The sequence below is a fragment of the Lathamus discolor genome, chromosome 1, assembly GCF_037157495.1.
Source record: "Lathamus discolor isolate bLatDis1 chromosome 1, bLatDis1.hap1, whole genome shotgun sequence".
NCBI lineage: Eukaryota > Metazoa > Chordata > Aves > Psittaciformes > Psittacidae > Lathamus > Lathamus discolor.
The window spans coordinates 86,731,591-86,753,699 of NC_088884.1; the positions used below are offsets into that span (position 1 = coordinate 86,731,591).

General features: G+C 40.9%; 1 protein-coding gene across 1 annotated transcript in view; it reads right to left on the reverse strand.

Moving 5' to 3' along the window:
• Positions 1-22,109, reverse strand: part of AFG2A (AFG2 AAA ATPase homolog A) — a 241,553-nt gene that overhangs the window by 216,805 nt on the left and 2,639 nt on the right. Inside the window, 6 exon segments of the mRNA XM_065684485.1 lie at positions 7,444-7,699; positions 12,526-12,649; positions 13,500-13,556; positions 14,186-14,315; positions 16,541-17,176; positions 18,334-18,392. Of these exon segments, the coding sequence (XP_065540557.1) occupies positions 7,444-7,699; positions 12,526-12,649; positions 13,500-13,556; positions 14,186-14,315; positions 16,541-17,176; positions 18,334-18,392 (1,262 nt within the window).

Below are 22,109 nucleotides of genomic sequence, written 5' to 3' on the forward strand. Positions count from 1 at the left end.
AAGGACATGGAACTGCTGGAACAAGTGCAGAGGAGGGCCACGAGGATGATGCGGGGACTGGAGCACCTCCCGTATGAAGACAGGCTGAGGAAGTTGGGGCTGTTCAGCCTGGAGAAGAGAAGGCTGCGTGGAGACCTCATAGCAGCCTTCCAGTATCTGAAGGGGGCCTATAAGGATGCTGGGGAGGTACTCTTCATTAGGGACTGTAGTGATAGGAGAAGGGGTAACAGGGGAACTTAAACAGGGGAAGTTTAGATTGGATATAAGGAAGAAGTTCTTTCCTGTAAGGGTGGTGAGGCACTGGAATGGGTTGCCCAAGGAAGCTGTGAAATGCTCCATCCCTGGCAGTGTTTAAGGCCGGGCTGGACAGAGCCTTGGTGACATGGTTTAGTGTGAGGTGTCCCTGCCCACAGCAGAGGGATTGGAACTAGATGATCTTAAGGTCCTTTCCAACCCTAACTATTCTATGATTCTATAAGGTCAACACACTCCACCCAATCTCAAGCATGCCTGCTTCAAGCTGCTCAGCAGCATCCACATGTAGCCTCTACTGCACAAAAGCAATCATTCTGAGTGAGTTCTCCAAGAAACAACAAGAAAAACATACGTCCCAGTCCGAGCCCAAAAAAGCCACATTGCTTTGCTGTGTGTGCATGCAAGCAAGGACATGTTTGTTCACAACCTGTTAAGACAGCAAGGTCAGTTGCTTTGGGTTAAAAACAGCTTCTCCATTAAGGACCCAACTTAAAATCTACAGAACATAGCACTAACTTAAAACTCATGAATGCTGAACATCAACATGGTGTCAGAAAACTCAACTGTTCCAGTCAAAAACTCAATTTGTAGCTTTACTTCTGTATTGCGTCTGAACGTTTCACTGTTTTTCAAAATCCAGTGTTCTGCTATTTCTGCAAAAAACTCTCCATTTCATAACAAAGCATCTTTTGGTATTGACCATCTGACCGCATTTGTTATTCATATTCCTGTCAAAAAAAAACCATTTTCTACATCACCTTTTCATAAAAAGGCAAGTGACCTTCCTCACCTCATTCTGAATGTCCAATGGAAGCCATTATTCAGTTAGAGAATGCAAAAGCAGATTGTTTGCAGCAGCATAGTTTCAACCTTTTTCCATGCTACAAAACGGGAAAAAAAAACAAAACCCCAAAACCCCCCCACCAAAAAACAACCACAATGCACAAAAAACAACACCCAAACAAACTTCAACATAGATATGGTATTTTCAGTCACTTTCCATACAGGAATAAAAAAACCTATAGCATGTCAAGCACTGCTTTCCCTTAAAATCTGTAACTGCAACCAGTTAATTTGAAAACAAGCCAAAAAACAGTTCTATTGTCTTGGTTGTCAGCTGCCTTTGTCAGTATCTACACTTTCAACAGTGTCTCAGCCAACATTCCTACATTTAGGATTAAAGCCCAAGAAAAATATTTACATTTGTCACACACCCCCAGCAGAACTCAGGTCCAAATCATATTGGGAAAGGTTCAGACTGAGTATTTATGGCTTAAAGAAAGGGTAGATATTCTTGATGCCCTAACACTAGGTTGTTTCATCAAGACCGAGACTGAGCTGAAACTCTGATTTGAGATACAAGGCAGAGCAATCATATACTGAACACAGTGTTTGTCTAACTCAAACACCAGTCAGAGGCTGGTGCTCAGTGCGCAGAGATTCACTGTTAATCACATTAGCCTAAAGGCCTCATGCTTCTTTGCAGGTGGCCAGGCTACCAAAACTACAGAAGCTGCGGGAAAAAAAACCTCAAACATAAATCTAACAAAGAGACATTCCTGAGTTTCAGGGGAATTTACTTACCCATCAGTTATAGGGAAAAACAAAACACCTAGGAGCCAGCCCTTCAATTGCCTAATTCTTTTATTTTTTCTTTTTAATATAAATGGATTGCACAAACTATTTTGGGGATCATAAAAGATAAAGCAGGAAGTTTCTCGGCTGCAGGAAAAGCCAGGTAGAGTATCCCCTTAAATAACTTACACTTTCACACATCTAGTAGCTACATATAATCAATATACAGGGCTACCAATTAAGCAGCATAAGGACTCTCCATCCTACCTGTGTTATTCATCAGAATGCAGAGGTAATAAAAGGACCAAATGAATATCATAGACAATAAGATCTCAAAAAAAAAAAAAAAAGAGGACTCTCAAATTATAAGACAGACCATTTCATATGTCTACAGAAGCGGCTTCACAGATTCAGCAGAATAATCCTGATTTATACTGACTGAAGATGTAGCTCAGTTTCTTATTTCTGTAAGATTTTTTGTAACAGCTATTTCAAGCCAGTGAAGAATTATAATCCTAAAGGATAATTAGGGTGATACCTTTAACTGTATTATAACCAGGCAGTTTAAAAAAAAACTTTGCTGCAAACAAAGTGATTAGTGCTTCTTTCACAGAAGTCTCAAAATTTCGGTGGTTGCAATGCAGCAACCTCACTGGAACCAAGCAGATGTTATTGCAAGAGAGACCACTATTTAAACAAAGACGTTTGCTCTTCCTCTCTTCATGATGCTATCTTATCACAGTCCAAGTGTTTTATAGCAGCACACTGAAATTATGTGTAATAAACAAGGATGTTCAAGATAAATTCTAAGAATTATAAAGCAAATACTTCCTTTCTCTGTAAACAGTATGACTGAACCCACTTCTTGAAGAAATCAAGCTATATTTATATTCACCCTCTTGAAATGCTACAAGCAGCCATAGAAGGCTAAGTTTATAATAAATTTCTATATTTGGAAACCTTTGTTGCTAAGCATCTTCTAACATTCAGTACAGTTTATACCATTCATGTCCCTGCTACCTAATTGACATTTTGTATGTTTAAAAAAAAGAAGGGAAAAAAAAAGTGCAGTGCTTATCTTTATCATTAAATCAAAACTATTATATTTCTTAAGGAATTAATAAAAAGACTGTGTGGCAAATTAATTACAGCAGAAGCAACAAGATCTCAGGGACATACAAACACTGACAATATGAACAAGGATATGGCAGTCTTCTAGACACCACCTCTGCTTGAGATAAAACAATTCAGAAGGAAGCTCTTCACACTAAAAGGTAGTTACTAAGTAATTCAGGACGCAGTAGACCTCTCCCACTTTTAAGAATATGACTCTTAGCTTCACACACAGCTAAGCCCTTGTCAAGAATTCTGTGCATGTGAATCCCTCACAGGACCATTCAAGTCCTCAAGAGTCTACCACAAGGAGCCTGTTGTAAGGTGATGTCCACATGTCCAGCACCCATCAAGATACTTGCAGGTTTTCCATACTATGCTGCTAACCTACATGAAAGTATGCAGTTAATTGTGGAAATGGCAAGTATATTGCTAGGCAGTAGAGGGTCACAGAAATCCCAATTTCTTCCAACACAGCCACTACAGATAATGTAACACTGGACACAGACGAGGTACGCCGATTCTGAAAGCACTGCATCTAAGTTAGTGATACCTGCCATGTTAGAAATACCAGGTTTACATTAAATTCTGCTGGAAGGACCATAGTTATTTGTAAAACAGTGTCGTGGTTTAAACTGATCCACACAGCTCATCCACTCACACCCCCCCCCGGCCCTCCCCACTCCTGGAGGGATGGGGAGGAGAATCAAGAGAATGTAACTCCCACGGGTTGAGATAAGAACAGCCCAGTAACTAAGGTATAAAGCTGATGATGACAGCTCAAGATCACCCTGCAAATCTCTCCAACTGCTATGATTTCAAATAATACTTGCCCAACATGTGAGAGGGAATACAAGCACTCTGCACAGCAATTCGGGCTGAGATAGATACATTTATAGAGCTGATACCTGTCACCCTGATGTCAACTCTTGCAACAATACTGTAAGCTTCATACCTAGTGTTCTTCTTATGAAGTCAAAATTTTGCAATTTCATTTTGTGAGAAACCAGAATTGTATCTTTAGTAGAGGAAAAGGCAGCATTGGAAAACAAATTCACTCGTATTTTAAAAATTCAGCAGATCAAATAAAAACCACTCTTAACTGATTATTATATCTGCCTATATATAAATACTTCACAAATGTTTGGTTATAATACCCTGTTTGGAAAAGCCCAGAGCACACTGCATAGACTCTCCAGGTTTCTTGTCCACCTCTCCTTTCCTTGCCCATTCCAGCACACATAACACCTCAAGTCTGTACACACCATATACACAGGGGCCTAGAAACACTCAGTGAAAGCAGAACATTAAAAGCTCCTAAAACTTACTAATGACTTCCATGAAAATGTACAGAGTTGCTGAACAGCACAAAAAACTTGCCTGTCTGACCCCAGAAGTACCACCAAGCAATTCCTGCACTGGAGAACAAATAAATTCCGCCAAGAAAACAGTTGGAATATGTTTAACTCTACAATAGCTATTTACTTTTCACATGTTCTTCAGAGTTGTACAGAAGACAAACATCAAATCTTTTATAATGAAGTAGCTTAGAAAACCTAACTATAGATGCAAAAGTGAAATAAAGTGAAATGCTTGCCTATCATAGCCCTACAATTACTACATGTGTTACATTAATTACCATTACAAACCCTTGGCTTATATAAGCAGTATATACACAGTATGCGCCCTGAAGACCAGAGCTGAAATATCAGATAAGGAAGGATGAGTCCTTTGGAAATGATCTAAACTTAGTATTAATATAAACATACTTTAACATTTAAACATAGCTTGTAAACTTTTAGACTTTCCAGCCACAACTCAAGTACCTACAGATATAAATGGGGTAATCAGGACTTGAGTCTCCCAAAGACCACTGCTGCAATACAATCAGCAAGCAACAATAACCTTGTACCAAAAACTGAACTTGTGTTTCCGAGTTCAGAATTCCTGCTTCTAAATTAGTTTTCATGTTTCACCCGTACTTACACACCCATCATCTGTGGGAGTAGCACGAGCAACCTTAAAATTTGTAGAAGAACTCTTAACATAGCTATTGCCTGAACATTAAGCATTTTGGTTATTTCAAAGTGTGCACGAGCAGTCAACTATATGTTTGTGTCACGGTTTATGTTGCAATATATACGAAATACGAGGTTCAGTTCTGAGCCCTAGATTACCAAAAGATTATTGACAAACTGGAGGGAGTTCAGAGAAAACGAACACGATTTCTCAGAAGGCAGGAAGGACTTATCTATTAGAAAAGATTAAAAGAGCTAAATATTTATAGCTTGGCTCAGTAATGAATGAGGAGCTAGGGGACATAAGAACAACCTAGAGATATCTGAAGGGTGTAAACACTAAGGAGGGAGAGTGAACGGGTTATACAAGGATGTAAATAGAAATAATGGGATAAAACTAAACAAGGAAAACTTCAGCTGAGTATCAGAGAGCATTCCTGGACAACAAGCTATCTTGGCCCACAGTTCAGTTTCTTAAGTGAAGGAACAGAAGCTCATTGCTTGGAACAACAAACAAGACTAGACAAAACACTGGAAAATTTTCTATATGAAATAATATTTCTCATCAGCAGAGCAAAGTTATTACTTATCATTATGAGGTAATATTATTACCTCTTAAAAGCTAGTCTTTTCTAAGTTTAGCTTCAGTGAAAGCACTAATATTTCTCAGGGTGCTGAAAACTTCATATAAAAATTGGTACTGAAGAGCTTAATCAGAAAAAACAGAATCCAACTGAGATTGTTCTTTAACGATGAGCAACTTAAATTCAGTTTACGTCACACTTTGACAAAATCATGCTTCTGCAACTCTTTGAAAAATACATGTGGGGTACAAAGAGTTAACTGCGCTGGACTTTATTATCCCCAGCAGAGGTCACTCCAAGTTAACAAACAACAAGGAATTTTTAACAGCATTCAACAACAAAGATCAATAGAAAGCAGACATCCTCCTTCTCCCATTCCCAGTATTAGTCTGGCTACAAAGCTCTCCGATCGTCCTGCAACCAGTAACATGTAGATGTCAGAAGTTTTGACTCTAGATAGGAGTTACTGTTCAATTTGCACAACGTTCAAAATTTCTTTCTAAAAGGCCCTCATTAAGTGTATAAATATCACCGATTCACAGCTGGATTATGAAGTGTCCAAATCTATGTGCACAAGGAAAGCCCAGGCTGGGTCATGTTTGGAATTGAAACCACAACACTTCCCACTTAAAGTTTTAGATTAGTTAAGTATTTACTATGTGACGACTGTGAGACAGGCAGACTGAGAGGCTTCCAAAAACAGAGAAAGGAAAGTAAAAAGGGAGTTTATCTTTTTGCTGTTGTTGTTTGTATATATTTGTTTTAAAATGAATGTTTGCTAACTTAGAGCATAAAACACAACTGAGGCCAACTGAAGCACGCTATAAGATGAATAGTCTGTGTCCGTACATATTTTTTCTTCTTGATCCATACAAAAGTCCATAAATTCATATTTGAGAACTATCCTTTAAAAATTCAGGAAACTGGCAAGGAAAAACCTTGCTGTTCCAGATGCCATCACCCTTAATAAAACTTCAGTCATCTTCATAGTTAATTCTGATGCAAGGATTAACTGTGCACTGTGCCACTGCCAGAGGAAGCTGTCCCAGTGCCAAAGGAAATAAAAGTAACCAGCACATACAGCAAACATACTCGCAAACTACAAGGTAGAAAACACACATAAGCCAAGCTGAAGAGTCATATTTTGATTAGACTGTTTTAAAAGGCTGCTCATGGTCCAACACTTAAACCGTGTAGACACATTCTAGCAAAACGTAAGAACTGATGCTTTTAATATTTCATCCAAGGAAGTATTCCCTGGAACATACTGAACCCTGGCTGTATAATGCGTGGATAATTCTCCAGCTGGAGGCCAGAGGCACTTCCCAGCCCCCCAGCTCTGGCCATGCTCTCTAGCTCTCCCAGTTCCATGGCACAACTTGACCCAGGTGCACAAGATCCCCTCACTTATGCCACAAGCTCCGCACCTGCAGGCAAATGAAATACAGACACAAAAGAAGGGAGCGACAGTAAACACCACTCAGGCCCACGGACTCCTGGGAACAAGGATCTGCAGGACAACCTGTCCAGCCTGAGTGACTTAGGTTTTTTGTGTGGAAGGGGCAGGATCTAGAGTAGAAAAACTCTCTGGGATGTATCAGGTACCTCACTAAACCATTGGTTCACTGAGAGAGAGCTAGCTCTCTAATATAGTAGAACTGGCACAGAGGACTGCCCACTGTTACTTATCTTGACATTCACTTTTCAAATCTATTAATACTCAAAGGCTTTTTCTGATGTGCCCAGGGGCACACTGGTGCTCCTTGTGCTCCATGCTTAGCTATATTTTCTTTGACACAAAAATTAAATTTCATTGGTTTAAAAGCTATTAGTACAGACTGTGGAATTTTTTAAACAAAATAGAGATTAACAATAAAGTAAGATGCACAAAGTCTTACCTGCTTCCTTGCATAAGGCTGCTAAGTCTGCACCCACATAACCATGTGCGCTATCAGCTAGTTGCACCAGCTCTGCTGCTGTGAGTGAATGGGGGACTTTCTTGAGAAGCTTTTGGAGTATGTCCAGACGGTCTTGGGCATTAGGGACTCCAATTTCAATCTCTTTATCAAAACGCCCAGGTCTGCGCAGTGCTGCATCCAGTGCATGAGGACGGTTAGTGGCCCCAAGTACCAAGAGCTGTCCTTCACTGCCCTCCTGAAGGCATCAAACAATGCAAAATATTAATTTTAAAATACAATTAAATGGGTGTCTAGAACACAGGACTGAAGTTTGTAGGCCAGGTCTACTAGGGGCTCGTGGAGCTGCTCTGATAAAGAATGGGAAGAGTGGTTTTGGTAGGAGGCTTGCCAGACTGGTCAAGGAGGCTTTAAACTAGATGTGTTGGGGGAGGGGGGCATCATTCCATCCCAACACACCCAGTCAGTTGCCAACACCTATAATATATGCTCAGAGCAATGTACAGATATTCCAGCCGCTCCAGCCAATGAGCCAGCTTCATTTGGAGCTCAGCTCAGATGCCTCTATACAAATGCCCATAGCATGGGGAACAAACAAGAGGAATTAGAGATGTGTGCATGTCTACGGGGGTATGATATAATAGGCATCACAGAAACATGGTGGGATGGCTCCTATGACTGGAGCGTTGGAATGGAAGGTTACAGGCTCTTTAGAAAAGACAGGCCCAGCAGGCGGAGATGGGGAGTTGCCCTTTATGTTAGGGATAGGCTGGAGAGTATGAACTCTGTCTGGGGACACGTGAGCAGTTTACAGAGAGTTTGTGGGTCAGGTTTAAAGGGAAAACAGCCATGGGAGACATTACTGTGGGGATCTGTTACCGACTGCCTTATCAAGGAGAACCTGCGAATGAAGCACTCTACAGACAGAAAGGAAAAGCCTCACGCTCGCGGGCCCTTGTTCTCATGGAGGACGTCAACCACCCCAATATCTGTTTGAGCGATGGTAGGCTTGGATGCAGCAATCACGAGATGGTCGAATTCAAGATCCTCAGGACAGTGAGAAGAGAGTGTAGCAAGCTCACTGGCCTGGACTTCAAGAGAACAGACTTTGGCCTCTTCAGGAACCTGCTTAGTAAGGTTCCATGGGATACAGACCTAGAGGGACCTTCTGCCGTCTGCCAAAGACTGTCGGTTGATATTCAAGGATCACCTACTGCAAGCTCAGGAGTGCTGCATATCAACTAGAGGAAAGTGCGGCAGGAGGACCAGGAGACCTCCTTGGATGGATAAGGAGCTGCTGAGGAAAATTCAAAGGAAAAAAGAGGCTTATAAAAGGTGGAAGAAAGGACAGGCTGCCTGGGAAGAATACAGGGATGTTGTTCGGGAAGCTAGGGACCAGGTTAGGAAGGCTGAGGATCAGTTAGAATTAAACATGGCTAGGGATGTTAAGGATAACAGGAAGGGATTCTATAGGTATGTAGTGAATAAAAGACAGACTAGGGACAACGCAGGCCCCCTCCAGAAGCTATCAGGAGAACTGGCTAAACAGGATCTGGAGAAGGCTGAGGTTCTGAATGACTTCTTTGCCTCGGTCTTCACTGGCAAAGGCTCTGACCACACCACCCAAGTCTTGGAAGGCAGATACAGGGACTGTGAGAATGAAGACCCTAGGCCCACTGTAGGAGAGGATCTGGTTTGAGATCATCTTAAAAACCTGAACATACACAAGTCCATGGGACCTGACGAAATTCACCCGCGGGTCCTGAAGGAGCTGGCGAATGAAGTTGCTAAGCCACTGGCCATCGTATTTGAAAAAATCATAGCAGTCAGGTGAAGTTCCCATGACTGGAAAAAGGGAAATATAGCCCCCATTTTCAAGAAGGGGAAAATGGAAGACCCGGGGAATTACAGACCAGTCAGTCTTACTTCTGTGCCTGGCAAAATCCTGGAGCACATTCTCCTGGAAGGCATGCTAAGGCACATGGAAAACAACACGGTGCTTGGTGACAGCTAGCATGGCTTCACTAAGGGGAAATCCTGCCTGACCAATTTGGTTGCCTTCTATGATGGGGCTACGGAACTGATGGACAGCGGTAGAGTAGTTGATGTCCTCCACCTGGACTTATGCAAAGCGTTCGATATTGTGATAGAATCATTGAATCATAGAATAGTTAGGGTTGGAAAGGACCTCAAGATCATCTAGTTCCACCCCCCTGCCATGGGCAGGGACACCTCACACTAAACCATCCCACCCAAGGCTTCACCCAACCTGGCCTTGAACACCTCCAGGGATGGAGCACTCACAACCTCCCTGGGCAACTGATTCCAGTGTCTCACCACCCTAACAGGAAAGAATTTCCTCCTTATATCCAATGTAAACTTCCCCCGTTCAAGTTTTAACCCGTTACCCCTTGTCCTGTCACTACAGTCCCTGATGAAGAGTCCCTCCCCACCATCCCTATAGGCCCCCTTCAGATACTGGAAGGCTTCTATTAGGTCCCCATGCAACCTTCTCTTCTCCAGGCTGAACAGCCCCAACTTCCTCAGCCTATCTTCATACAGGAGGTGCTCCAGTGCCCTGATTATCCTCGTGGCCATCCTCTGGACTTGTTCCAGCAGTTCCATGTCCTTTTTATGTTGAGGACAGCAGAACTGTACACAATACTGCAGGTGAGGTCTCACAAGAGCAGAGTAGAGGGGGAGGATCACGTCCCACATGACATTCTTGTCTCTAAATTGGAAAGACATCAATTTGATAGGTGGACCACTCGGTGGATAAAGAACTGGCTGGATGGCCACATGCAAAGAGTTGTGGTCAATGGCTCTATGGCCAGCTGGAGACCAGTAACGAGTGGTGTCCCTCAGGGATCGGTGTTGGGACCGCTCTTGTTCAACATATTTCTTGGTGCCATGGACAGTGGGATTGAGTGCACCCTCAGCAAGTTCGCTGATGACACCAAGCTGTGTGGTTCAGTTGCTATGCTGGAGGAAAGGAATGCCATCCAGAGGAACCTCTACACGCTTGTGAGGTGGGCTGATGCCAACCTCATGAAGTTTAACCACGACCAGTGCAAGGTCCTACACCTAGGTCAGAACAATCCCAGGCACAGCTACAGGGTGGGCAAAGAAGAGATTCAGAGCAGCCCTGCAGAGAAGGACTTGGGGGTGCTGGTCAGTGAGAAAATGAACATGAGCTGGCAGCGTCCACTCACACCCCAGAAAGTCAATCGTATCCTGGGCTGCATTAAAAGGAGCGTGACCAGCAGGTCGGAGGAGGTGATCCTGCCCCTCTACTCTGCTTGGAGTATTGTGGACAGTTCTGGTGTTCTCAACATAAAAAGGACATGGAACTGTTGGAACAAGTGCAGAGGAGGGCCACGAGGATGATTAGGCACTGGAGCACCTCCCGTATGAAGATAGGCTGAGGAAGTTGGGGCTGTTCAGCCTGGAGAAGAGAAGGCTGCATGGAGACCTCATAGCAGCCTTCTAGTATCTGAAGGGGGCCTATAGGGATGCTGAGGAGGGACTCTTCATTAGGGACTGTAGTGACAGGACAAGGGGTAATGGGTTAAAACTTAAACAGGGGAAGTTTAGATTGGATATAAGGAAGAAGTTCTTTCCTGTAAGGGTGGTGAGGCACTGGAATGGGTTGCCAGGGAGGTTGTGAACGCTCCATCCCTGGCAGTGTTCAAGGCCAGGCTGGACGAAGCCTTGGGTGGTATGGTTTAGTGGGAGGTGTCCCTGCCCATGGCAGCGGGATTGGAACTAGATGATCTTCAGGTCCTTTCCAACCCTAACTATTCTATGATTCTATGACACACAGCTTATAAACATAATTCTTGCTTAACTTTCCCAATTATGACACACACCAAAATCCTGAGATCCTATAGAGGAAGAAAGCGAACTTTTCAGAATATATAGCCCACAAAAGATCCCGTCCAACCTATCCCTAATTGCAATTTAGCAATATTGCAGGCTGCACGTACCAATAATACAAGAGAACCTCTCCTCCAAGATGCCCTCATTCTAGTGTCTCCCACTTTAATCCCCCAGTGCTTACTTTTCTATCTTGCTTTACATATCAGGAAAGTAAGCACCAAGGAAAGAAAAAGCAGTGTTTAAGCTAAAAGGCAGCATTGCCACAAGAACAGAAAGGTATCAGCAAACCTTGAACAAACATGGTTGGGGAACAAATAATTTAAGGCATCAAAACCAGCAGAGACAGGAGGTTATAATGGTTCCTGTAGCTACAGTAGGAAAACCAAGGTAAAAAATCCTAAACTATTTCCTCAGGCTCTGCCTTTGCATTGCTAGAGTGAGACAAAATAGGCTAAGAAGTCTCTTGCAATACCATTCTCTTAGTGAATGAAGCACTCATTAACTAAGAGTGAAGAGTATCTCCTTTTGCCATCAGAAAACATGTTCTGCCTGTGAACAACTCCAGACTGGGCAACTCACACTATCATGCAGAAAAATAATGAGAAACTTGCAGATCACATAAAACAGCACAAAACTGATTTTCATACTGTGGAGAGATTTCTTTCATGTTTCCTGCTGATAATCATAAAATTATCGATGAGAGACTGCCAACTTTGTGGGCTTAATCCATAATGTACTCAACTCAAATTTACTGCTTCTTCAGAAGGCTTTTTTTATGTCCCAAATATTACTATGGCAATCTTGAAATACCTGTTGTTGCCTTTAATAATGCAGCCTACATATCACCAGAAATATTTTCATGACTTTGATTTCAGAACAAAAAGAAATCCAGAAAATCTGGATTTGTTCAATGATGGCTATTTATCTGCAAAACTACAAGAGTGGAAGAAGGCAAAGGGAAGACAGTGAAGGGAAGAAAGCTTTTAATCTCATAGTTATCAGAAGACATTCTTCCTCTATGTCTTCCACTTAGCACCTAACAAAGCATTAGATTACTATATAAAGTCTCACTTAAGACTGTTTTCTCCCAAATGACTCATCTAGAATTGGCTGCTTTATAGAAGCGAAATTATTTTGGGCAGCTAGTCCCCATAGACATTAATTGTTGCAATACAGGCTACTTACTGAGCCAATGCCATCCATTAACGTCAGCAGTGAAGCAACAACTCTCTTTTCAGCTTCATTCTGAACCCCTTCTCTCTTGGGACAGAGTGCATCCAACTCATCTATAAATATAATGGAGGGCTGACTGGAGAGGAAAAAAAAGGTGGGGGGGGAGCAAATTAATGATAAGGTGCTCAGGAACATTTAAAACACCAAGGCAGAGAAATACTAAGCTGTTTATGAAAATCATGCAGTTCCTACAAAAATTGACAAGCATCCCACTCCTTCAGGTGGAAGGTGGAAAGTTTCAACCTTGAACTAAAATGACTAATATATCAAACAACTAATACCTTCAAGATGACCTACCAATCTACTTTTTTACTTCTCTCTCCCAAAGACTCAACATGAGTAAAAAGGCAGCAGTTTATCTGCCTCTTCTACAAATACAGTATGTGAGTCTTTTGCTGACGTACTGTGAACACCAATCATCTGGAAACCTAAAGCCTGCCTTAACCAGGTCTAATAAATTTGGGCGGAATGCTAGCTTAATCCAGAGGTGTGCTATAGCTAGAACCAACACTAGCTCATTTAGAACTGCCTTCTGTGGCTCAGCAGTGTGCTACATTGCTCTCCAAAGATAAAACTAGAGAGAAAAATTTGGATCCAGGTGAAACGCTGGCTCCTGCTTCTATCTGTTGAAATAAGCATACAACACACTAATGATACAGGTTGAGCAATTTGGCACCATCTACAACAGTCCCTTATAAAGGGTAGTGTCCAAAAGCATTTAATAGGCATATTATAATTTCACTGCTTTCCTTCTAGCTAAGCTCTATATAAACTAATTTACTTCCTCTTAAAAACCACTGCAGGAAAAAAAAAAAAAAAAATCACAATTCAAATATTCTTGCAAATGTTTTTCTTTTAAAAACATTAAGGCTGGAATCAATACTGCAAATAAGTGTTAAAAGTAAAAATTATCCAAAAGAACATACCACAAGGAAGCTTCAGCAAATACTCGACGTAATCTTGATTCAGACTCCCCATAAAACCTAAAATAATTAAAATACTTCAATAAAAATATTTTTTGGTCTTTTCCAGGCAACTTGGAAAACTCCTGCTCATGTGTTCCAAAAAGCCATAGCACACCCTTTCAAAGTCCCCAAGTACATGCAAATTTACAACAATCTTTATTTCCACAAGAAGAAGAAACTGAGGTAAAATGGGGTACAGGCAAACATATTATGATCTTGTAACTAGAATGAAGGTTAAAGGGCAAAGCTTCTCTTTTCTGTATTAATTTTATCTATATTTTTAAAGCAAACAAACAAGTAATTCCCAGGAGACATTACTTGGTGCAGTGTCACCTTCATTTCAATTATGCTTTAACAAGCCACGCTTCTTGTTGCAGAACTAACATGCAATTGCAGATGCAGTTTTAATCCCCTCTTTAATTTAGTTCTTGCCTTACACAAATTTATTGGCTAAATCCAATAAACCTCTCTTATTACAAGAAGAAACATAAGCCCTACTGGAGACAAGCCTTTCCCATAAGTTTTTTACTTTCTTGGGCAGATAGCCCATAGCCAGTTCTACATCTATCCACAAACAGAGAGACACCAGGACAGACTTCAAGCTAATATATTTTTTGAATCAATGAAAATAAATTGGGTGGACTTACTTGCTGATTATTTCGGGACCATTAATAACCGTAACGTGAGCACCAACTTCATTTGCGATTGCTTTGGCAATCATAGTCTTCCCAGTACCTGGAGGGCCATACAGGAGCACTCCTCTAGGAGGACGGATTCCTTTCAACAAGCACATGCACACAAACAGAGAAGGAAGTTATTTGTGATAAATGCCAGTCTGAACAACCGGCACTTGCACGTTTTCACTGACCTGGTTACTACCAGTTATAACTTGACCTCAGCATTAACTTCATTAACAGACATATCATTTTGATAGAATTGTAGGCCTTCAGTAGAAAGAGTACTCTTATACAGAGCACAGATCTATATTTTTTACTTTTAAAGTCCAGATGCTTCTGTTTAAAAAGCAACTATTTCAATCATTATATTTTTCAGTAGTTCAACATTATAATTCTCCATACGCATTATGGTGTTTGGTTTGGTTTTTTTTTTTTCCAAAAAAACTATTGGACTGAGTACCTAACATCCATGAATGTGCTTTAATAAGTTATTAATTATTCTTAGTGTCATTATTACAAATTTCCAATGTCAGAAAACCACTTCTCCCTCAGAAATACCGTGAGGTTCGATTCAAGAATACTTATTTAAAAAAATGAAGAACACACATCAAAAGGATTAATTTGCCTCTTTAATGGCAAATGTTACAAGCTAAAACAGACAAACATTCAGGCACAGAACATAAGGGGCACCAGAAGAACAAGAGATGACTGTGTACAGTTAAAACTGGACAGAAACTACAAGTAACTGCATGAAGAACTACTATGATCCAGGCAGAGGCCCCCAAAAAGTTTCAGACCAGCAAAAGCCAAACCAAATAGGCACAAAGCCAAGAACAGAAGATGAAAAATTAGAAAGCAAAAAGAAAAAAAGTCTGACAAAGGACTAACCCTGTCACTAAAGGCATTGCTGAAACACAACCAAAGAACATCATCAGTTGGTACTGCAATACCAGACAGAAAACAATGCTTGAAAGGCAGGTCACATCCCAGTGCTGATGGAGAATAATGGAGCTGGCATAGACAGAAAGTCTAAATATTAGGAACTAACATACTCCAAAGAAATAAACTGTCTGCTAACTGGCACAGGATAGAAGTAAGTGTCTTTAAGGAGAGGTTACTTTACAACAGTCCCTTAAAGTATGTGCTGCTCCCTCATGCGGTGTTTCTGGTACTGGCAAGAAACAGAGCTGCTGAACCAAGGTCTCAGCTCAGCTGCCAGCCTTGCTCCCCACGAGGAGACAAGGGCTCTCAATGTTTTAATGGTTATGAAAGGTTTGCAGCTGATGAGGAAACATCATCATCTCTCATGTAATTACCACAGAAGCTGATCAAACAGTTTTGGGACTAAGTATGAAGAACACTGATGTTGAAGCAAACTTTCTGCTAACACAAAATCATGTGGTGATGCTGGATGAAGATGCCTCACACCATTCCATTGACATCTGCCCATCACACCCAAGCAATGCACACCAAAAGAGTGTCTTTTGGAAATTTTCCCAATGATAATTGAAATCATGTCCTCCCTAAGCCCGACTATGTGTGAGAAAAAATAAGGGAGAGAAATAAAAAGCCTCAAAGACATCATATTAAAGAAATATTTACAGGTGAAAGCCCTGTCTCACAGTGATCCACACCTAAACAAGCACAATGTGCAGACACACCTACTTTATACATAGCCATTTGTGATAAATACACAGTGCAGAGTTTTATCTTTGCCACAAAAATCCCCAAAGTTTCTATATATGTTAAGTATGACTTTATATATGGCAACAGTAATCACATTAGTTTTTCTACCTTGTCATTCCCCACTAAACACACTGAGTAGTGAGTAAACAGCCTCAAAAACTTCCCTAAAATTTTGAAGGAACCCTGCAACACACAGGGATAAAAACAGCAGATAACTTAACCCAACTGAGTTTTTATCAACTTGAAAAGATGCAATTAGTTGACTCTACCAGAGCAAACTGAAATCTTATGAAGGCACAAATATCTGCACCTTTTAAATGCACAGGTACAGAAGTCTTTCCTATTTGCTGTAAAACCTGCTGATGCATGCCTGAGTTTTTTAGTACAGACACATATTTCTTCCCTACTCAATTATTTTTCACAAGATAATCATAACATCTTCATAGTATCCATACAGTAAGAATTACAAAACAGCTTGACATTGTTCAAACACACATGTATACCAGACCAGCATTAAATAAAATTCAGTGCATAGATCTGGAATAGTTTGGTTTTACAAAAAAATTAAACAAACTAAAAGTCAAGTTAAAAAAGAAAAACTAGTATAAAATGAAGAAAGCCAACTCTTAGGCATCATACCGTAACTCTTGAACAGTTCAGCTTGCTTCAAGGGCAGTTCAACTGTTTCTCTAATAGTTCTGAGCTGGCTGCTTAGACCTCCTATCATATCATAGGTGACTTGGGCTTCACAATCACCAACATCTGTTGCACTGGACCTTGTTTCAATAAACTTGATTCTAGTTCTTGAAGAAATGAAATAAAAAGTGTCTGTATTGCTTATTGCTCCAGTTTTGCCAGTCAGTGGGAGTTCCTCATGGCCTCCTTTTCCAGGCAACTCCAAATTACTACTGAGGTCTGCACCATCTCCCTTGCTGCAGGTTTTCTCTCCCTGACCAGCACCTTGATCACTGGCTGTCACAACAGAACTGGGTGTAAGTGGTGAACTTGGATCCGTCTGTTTGCTTGGCGTGCTCATAGATGCAGCCTCTGGACTATTGCTAATGTCCATCTTGTCAAGCTGAAAGGACAAATCTAACATACTTGTGTCCAAATTTGATCTTTCAAGGTCTGGCTCATGCACATCACTGGAAACAGCACTGCTCTGGGCAGTCAGCTCTGCACCATCAGTTCCTTTCACTTTCATCACCACGATGTTACAAACTCTGCCATAGAAGGTGAAAGCCAAGAGGTTTCCTGGTAAAACAATTTTCCCGTCTGTGGGAAGATTAAAAAAAAGAAAAGAAAAAAAAAGAAGACAACATTTCAATCTACTTTGGCAGCAATAACATTCAGACATTCTTGTATCAGAACAATTCTTTGTGAGGAAGACTAGGTAGGGAGTGCTCTAGAAAGGCATAACAAAAGACAGGTAATTTCCATGTAATTTCAGTTAATTTCAATGATCCTTTTATGCACAGACTACTGGATAAACATTCACCAGTATCATATGTAACATCTCACACTAAACATCATTAGTTTCAGCCTTTTAAATTTCACACACCATACAAAGGGAGATTACAGAATTAGTCAGAAGTAAAAATTTTGTATCTGTTGTGTGCCTTATAGGTTCACAACAGTTCATGGTTAGACAACTTTCTTGGACAGTCTTGGCCTAACAAAAAGCCAAGGTTTTTAGCCTTTGCATTGACAGAGAAAGATTAAGCAATGTGATCTGAACACACCCTACAGGCACAAAAAAAAAAACAAAGGCAGAAATGTAAACAGTATTTATTATTATTTCCAAACTCATGAATTTGAAATGCAGATTGTTTTCTGCTTCTTAGCATAGCAATACTCTTATTAATTCCTAAATCAGAATATTCCCTTTGAGTAGAACAATTTGCAGTGAGTGGATTGAGTAGTGCTACATCTTCCACAGATTAACTGGCTTTTCTTGCCTTACTTACACTTACGTACCACCCACTAAACAGCAATTTTCCTCATTTATCACCAACATTAAAAAAATGTAATTCAGAGTATGGGATCTCATGTTAATATTGATCCCTTATCTTGTTTTTAAGGAATAGTATTGCACTATTTTCTTCACACTGCAAGTAAATTCTGAAGAGCATCACAATATCAGCCAGAAGGCCAGCTATGATTGCTAAAAAGCCATAATCTGAACCAGTAGTATGTGTAATGATCAGAAGAAATAGATCACAATTAATGTAAATTACATATTTACAGCATGGCAAAATTAATTAGCCAAAAGAAGACAAATCCCTAAAAGAAGCATGAGCAGGACAACATACCCTATTTTGCTATAAGCTCTCAACTGAGAACATTAGAGGAAATTGTTTGCTTTTCTATCCAAAACTTATGGATCTACTATAAAAATTAAACAGTCAAAAGAGCAGCAATATAACTTGTACCTAGATTTCTCAATAGACAGACAGACATTTCCTCGGCATTAATGGTGGCATCTTTGTCCCTGTGGTAGGAAGGAAAAAAAAAAAAAAAAAAAGTATTTTTCCAAGCAGTAACTACTTCAAAACCAAAACAGAGTTCACACCATTAAGTCACCAAGCTAATAAATACCACCTATTTTACAGGATATCATTTAACCCCACAAGCAGAAAAGATGGATGAGCACTTGCCAGTCTTCATATTATAGAATCATAGAATAGTTAGGGTTGGAAAGGACCTGAAAATCATCTACTTCCAATGCCCCTGCCATGGGCTGGGACACCTCACACTAAACCATACCACCCAAGGCTTCATCCAACCTGGCCTTGAACACTGCCAGGGATGGAGCATTCACAACCTCCCTGGCAACCTATTCCAGTGCCTCACCACCCTTACAGGAAAGAACTTCTTCCTTATATCCAATCTAAACTCCCCCTGTGTAAGTTTGCACCTGTTACCCCTTCTTCTATCACTACAGTCCCTAATGAAGAGTCCCCCTCCAGCATCCTTATAGGCCCCCTTCAGATACTAGAAGGCATGAGGTCTCCATGTAGCCTTCTCTTCTCCAGGCTGAACAGCCCCAACTTTCTTAGCCTATCTTCATACGGGAGGTGCTCCAGGCCCCTGACCATCCTCGTGGCCCTCCTCTGCACTTGTTCCAACAGTTCCATGTCCTTTATGTTGAGGACACCAGAACTGCACACAATACTCCAAGTGAGGTCTCACAGGAGCAGAGTAGAGGGGCAGGATCACCTCCTTCGACCTGCTGGTCACGCTCCTTTTAATGCGGCCCAGGATACGGTTGGCTTTCTGGGCTGCAAGTGCACACTGCCAGCTCATGTTCATTTTCTCATTGACCAGCACCCCCAAGTCCTTCTCTGCAGGGCTGCTCCGAATCTCTTCTTTGCCCACCCTGTAGCTGTGCCTGGGATTGTTCTGACCTAGGTGTAGGACCTTGCACTGGTCGTGGTTAAACTTCATGAGGTTGGCATCAGCCCACCTCACAAGCGTGTAGAGGTTCCTCTGGATGGCATTCCTTCCCTCCAGCATAGCAACTGAACCACACAGCTTGGTGTCATCAGCGAACTTGCTGAGGGTGCACTCAATCCCACTGTCCATGGCACCAAGAAATATGTTGAACAAGAGCAGTCGCAACACCGATCCCTGAGGGACACCACTCGTTACTGGTCTCCAGCCGGCCATAGAGCCATTGACCACAACTCTTTGCATGTGGCCATCCAGCCAGTTCTTTTTCCACCGAGTGATTCATCAGGATGGTGGGTGGATTCATCAGGTCTCATGGACTTGTGTACGTTCAGGTTTTTAAGATGGTGTCAAACCAGATCCTCTCCTACAGTGGGCCCAAGGTCTTCATTCGCACAGTCCCTGCTGAGTCACAGCCTTCCAAGACTTGGGTGGCGTGGTCAGAGCATTTGCCAGTGAAGACTGAGGCAAAGAAGTCATGATGAACCTCAGCCTTCTCCAAAGCCAGGGTAGCCAGTTCTGATAACTTCTGGAGAGGGCCCATGTTGTCCCTAGACTGTTTTTTTACACTATCTGAATATTAGACACATAGCAACAAAAGAAGCATGCATATTGAATTCTGGGTTTGTTTTTCTATATGTAATGCTGTAATAAATAATATCATAACTTATATTTACCATTTTTAAGATTAAAAATATGAAATGCATGCTTCTCATCTCACCAGGCAAAACAGCCATTGCTACATTTACTGAATTTAAAAATATTACAGATAAAATAAGTCTCTTCCAACCTTGTAAACACACATACACATCTTCTATTCATGAAACTAGCACCTTCAGCACTTGCAAAACCATGCATGCCTTAAGCACTGCATATTCACTATCAAACCAGTACAAGTCCTCTCCACAACATATTTTCTTATCTTTTATTTAACCAAGTTTAAGTGACTCGACAGATAAGCCTTAAGCCTCAGCAGCCCTGGCCAGGCCTACAGCATTTTCTCAACTGGGATTTAACACAGAACTGAACAAATGTGGTCTTAACCTAAAGCAAGTGAAGGGTAAAAAGTGTCTTGTGAGAATGTCTTTCTCCAGTGTCTATTAAAATACTTTATGCCACTAACAGCACAGACGTCATTATCTCTCCCCACTCCTCAGATACACTGCAATATGTAAGACTGTGGCAATTCAGGTTTGTTTTTTTTCTTCAGTGGTGGCTTATCCATGCAACCTTTTTCCTGTTTCATTTGCAGCTTTACCTTTCATTAAAGCCCATTAAACTGGGTTTATTTCAGCAGTTTTTTAATTCTGTAGGATTTAACCCCCTCAGCTAATCTGTACAAGCCTCACACATTAGCCTTTCTGATTTCACAACAAGATGTTTTGACTACATCCATTCTTGCAGAGAACTGTCCACAACCTTTGTAAGCATTTACTGAAAAGCGTTACAGCAAGAGCTAAACAGCAGCAACGTCAAGGCATTTAAAGCAGTTACAGCTACTGCAAATAAAAGCATGATCAACGGGGGGCGCTCTAAACCTAGAAATAAACCCCCATTTCTCAATTCTACTGATAACAAAGTAACTTGAGGGAAAGAGGTGTATTATGCTAATTTAGAGGAGCTCACTCAAAATATCATTGCCATTCCTGACAAGTAAACACATCTGGTTACATCTTTGGAGTCTGAGGTTGGGGATTGATTTAAAAAAAAAAAAAAAAAAAAAGGAGAAGAAAAAAGCTAAATTATGTATGCAAGCAACTCCCTAGAGGTATTAATTTGCAGAGAAGGAGCTGCAACTGAAAAGTGTCTAGAAACCTAGGCAGTACTCAGATAACGGGATTTCCATTTCTTTTAATAATTTATATTCTTACATGGTAGAATGGCACTAAGGTTTGTAGTAAGTGAACAGGATTAAAACAGACCTGCTACCGTTTTCTTCTTTTCCTAGAGTAATTCTAGAAAAACAGCCATTTACATGACTTTTAATCTGGTGGTACATACGTATAACAACCCTCAGAGCCTGACTCTTGACTGGCCAAGAGGGAAACCTCTGACTGCGGAACAGTTTCCAAAGAAAAAAATCACAGTAATCAAATATTTCTGAAGTTACATATGCAATTCCTCTGACCTCATCCTTAGCTTATGTTTCAGTAATAGTCTCAGCTTTGAAGAAAAGATGCATATTAACATGGGGAAACACAAGTAGGTTATGCTTAATTATTTAATTTAATGTGGGGTTCACTTTTTAATGAAATGACTGCTTTCAAACACTTCTATAACCAAACAGTATGTAATAATAGTAAAACTTTCTATAGGATTAAATTAACCATATCAAAAAGATATCTTTTTTGCATTTTCTGGTAAGGAGAGAGGCACAGAGGGCAACGCAAGCTGATGGCAGGAAGTCAGCACACAATGCGCAGCGAACTTAACTTTAATTACAGTTTTAGTGGTTAAGTTGGTTATATTCTTGACACAAAGCAAGACTGCGTCACTAGCATTTCTGAGTCAGTACACTGCAAAACAGCATCTTCCCGTTAAAATGGACAACAACGTCATGTTTGAAAACAGAGGCTTGCCAGGGAAGTGAAGTTAATTTATAGAAATTGAAGTGTTGGCACACTTTCAAAGTAACTGTAAAATAACTTTATCTAGGAATTAACTATAATCAGGTTCTGCATCAACCCAAATGCTGACTGTGGAATATTTTGAGAACAACAAATACAGGAAGTCTGTATTCTGCAGATTGGTAAAATGT